Raw genomic sequence first — 2,500 nt, 5'->3', positions numbered from 1 at the left:
TCCTATTGAACTGTCGTTTATTCTTTTGCTCATAACAAAATTCAATATTGGACACATACACAAAAGATAGTTATGTCATACATAAGAATAACTCAAAGTTCAAAACCAGCACCAATTATCATTTCAGGAACTTCATATCTAGGCATGCATAATAAGATTATGCTCAAGCAAAAGAGATTCAAACTTGTAAACAACGAAGAGGTAATTACAGCTCATAAACGTTTGTATGTCTATATGATTATATTAGCGTGGCTCAGCGATATGGTCTTTTCGTCGTACCCAAAAAGTACCGAGCTCGACAACCCGCCTTGTTGTGTGGCTTGAGCAAGACACTTCGCCCTAGCTCACTTTGCGGCGCTGCGCTGCGGCTGACCCCTGGGTTATTCCAGTCTTTTCTTGGAACAGACCCTAAAGGCAAATTTCCCCTTGGAGGTGAATAAAGGAAATGTAACTTTTATTTTGTTATTTATCTATTAATTCATGTGACAATAACAAAAAGTAATGAGCTACATTTTTAAAAAAAGATTGGGTACTTGCTTTCGTCAATTATGGCACTAATGCATAATTTCATTATGGATTAGAACAATAATTATAAACTAAATGATCATTTTATCTTATTTTTAGTTATTTTGTTATTGTTCGTATATGTTGTTATCGTTTTGTTTTGGTGGGGGTTTCTAGTCTATAGATAATATGAAGGAAATCTACTTACTTGGTCCCATCATTCCTCGGTTTCCCATGCCTCCCATTCCTCCCATGCCTCCCATTCCTCCCATGCCTCCCATTCCTCCATTGCCACCATATCCTCCCATTCCTCCCATTCCTCCCATGCCTCCCATCATTCCTCCCATTTGTTGGCCCATGCCGTAGGAGTTGGCAGCTGCTCCCATTCCCATCATCGTGCCAATGCCACCCAGTATTGAAGTCAAACTAGCAAGAGCTGGATTCGTGGCCGCTTGAGTAAGGGCAGCCAGGCCCGCGTTGGAGGGAGGGGCAGTAAATGCCGTTGGCTGTGGGGCAAGAACAGCAGCTGGTTGCGCGGCAACCGTCAGAGCTGGTTGCGCGGACAAAGCCACGACTGGTTGCTGAGCTACTGTTAGAGGCTGTGCTGCGACTGTCACAGCTGGTCGCTGAATTGTGACAGGGGCAGGTGCGGCGGCAGCCGGTTGCTGGACGACGACTGTGGGAGATGCAGCGGCAAGGAAATTGGACGGCTGGTTAACAGTTGTTCCTTGGGTTTGGGCTGGCACGAAAGACGTCTGGATGCCTGTAGAATGCTGCAGCATAACTTGCTGTGTCTGATAATTTGGGCTGGCAGCGCTAACAACGGTTTGGGAACCTGGCGTTTGAGTTATTAGAGAACCTTGCTGACTGGAGTAGACAGTGTTCAAGGGTTGCTGTACTTGGTTTATTGGGCTCTGTAATATCTGATTTGGGTGCATGCTTGCATGACTGTTGGTTATGATATGTTGTTGTTGAGGCGGCATTTGACTCTGTGCCTGTAGTTGTTGCATTTGTTGGTGTTGCTGCTGTTGTAATTGTTGTTGCTGCATCTGCTGCTGTTGTAATTGTTGTTGCTGCATCTGCTGCTGTTGTATTTGTTGTTGCTGCATCTGCTGCTGTTGTATTTGTTGTTGCTGAAGTTGTTGCTGATTGAGTAGCATCTGCTGGTGTTGTTGTTGTTGTTGTTGCTGCTGTTGCTGCTGTTGTTGTTGTAGTTGGTTTGACATAAGGGACTGTCGAGGTTGCACTGACGTAACAATGTTGTCAAACTGGTAGCCTGGCCTCATTATTGAACCCTGTAGAGAACTTTGCAAGTGTTGGCCAAGAGATAACTGTTGTTGCTGTTGTTGTTGCTGCTGCTGTTGCTGTTGTCGCAGTAGTTGGTTGTTGCGCATAAGATAATCGTTTTCCTGTTGCTGACGTTGCTGCCTCTGAAGTTGTTGCTCCCGTCTTTGTTCTCGTAGACCTGATAAATATAGATTGTATTGTTTGTCTCGTTTGTATTAAATGATTTTACGGCGCTTGCAACACATTTAGGTTATATCAGCGCCAGTAAAAAGGAAGAAAATGAAATAGTAAAAAGTTCTAGAATTACAATTAAGGCACCCAAGAGAAAGTAATTAAAAGGGGTAACTGGGAACAAATAGGGATTAGATGTGGATTCCAAGAGCATACCACCAATGTACTTAGTTTGAGATTATCTATAAGTCTCATCAGGACACAACCACAAGATCCAACAAAGAGGAATACACTCAAATGCTTACATTATACATTCAAAATAACAAATATAATTATACATTACAGAGAGATAGATGATTTACAAGGCAAAAAAATATCTCCCAAAACAAAAAAATAACTATGCATTTGACTGTTTCCCTCTCAGTCAGGGCTCCGGCCAGGACCAGGACAAAACCAAGTAATCTCATTTCAAGACAAAGATAGAAAGCAATTGGAAAATAGATACAAGGGGATAGAAGACACAGCAATTACCTCCCTG

General features: G+C 42.8%; 1 protein-coding gene across 5 annotated transcripts in view; it reads right to left on the bottom strand.

Annotated features, from left to right (window-relative positions):
* The window catches only part of LOC144967151 (uncharacterized), a 33,739-nt gene that overhangs the window by 14,899 nt on the left and 16,340 nt on the right, over positions 1–2,500 (bottom strand). For all 5 annotated transcript variants that reach the window (XM_078904028.1, XM_078904030.1, XM_078904032.1 and 2 more), the window contains exon 6: positions 713–1,969. In XM_078904028.1, the coding sequence (XP_078760154.1) occupies positions 713–1,969 (1,257 nt within the window). The remainder of the gene's footprint in view (positions 1–712; positions 1,970–2,500) is intronic.

The sequence above is a fragment of the Berghia stephanieae genome, chromosome 3, assembly GCF_034508935.2.
Source record: "Berghia stephanieae isolate SIO BIC M18660-M18661 chromosome 3, UCSD_Bste_1.3, whole genome shotgun sequence".
Taxonomy (NCBI): domain Eukaryota; kingdom Metazoa; phylum Mollusca; class Gastropoda; order Nudibranchia; family Aeolidiidae; genus Berghia; species Berghia stephanieae.
Note: the sequence above shows the minus strand (reverse complement) of the source record. Positions and strands in the feature narration are given on the sequence as shown.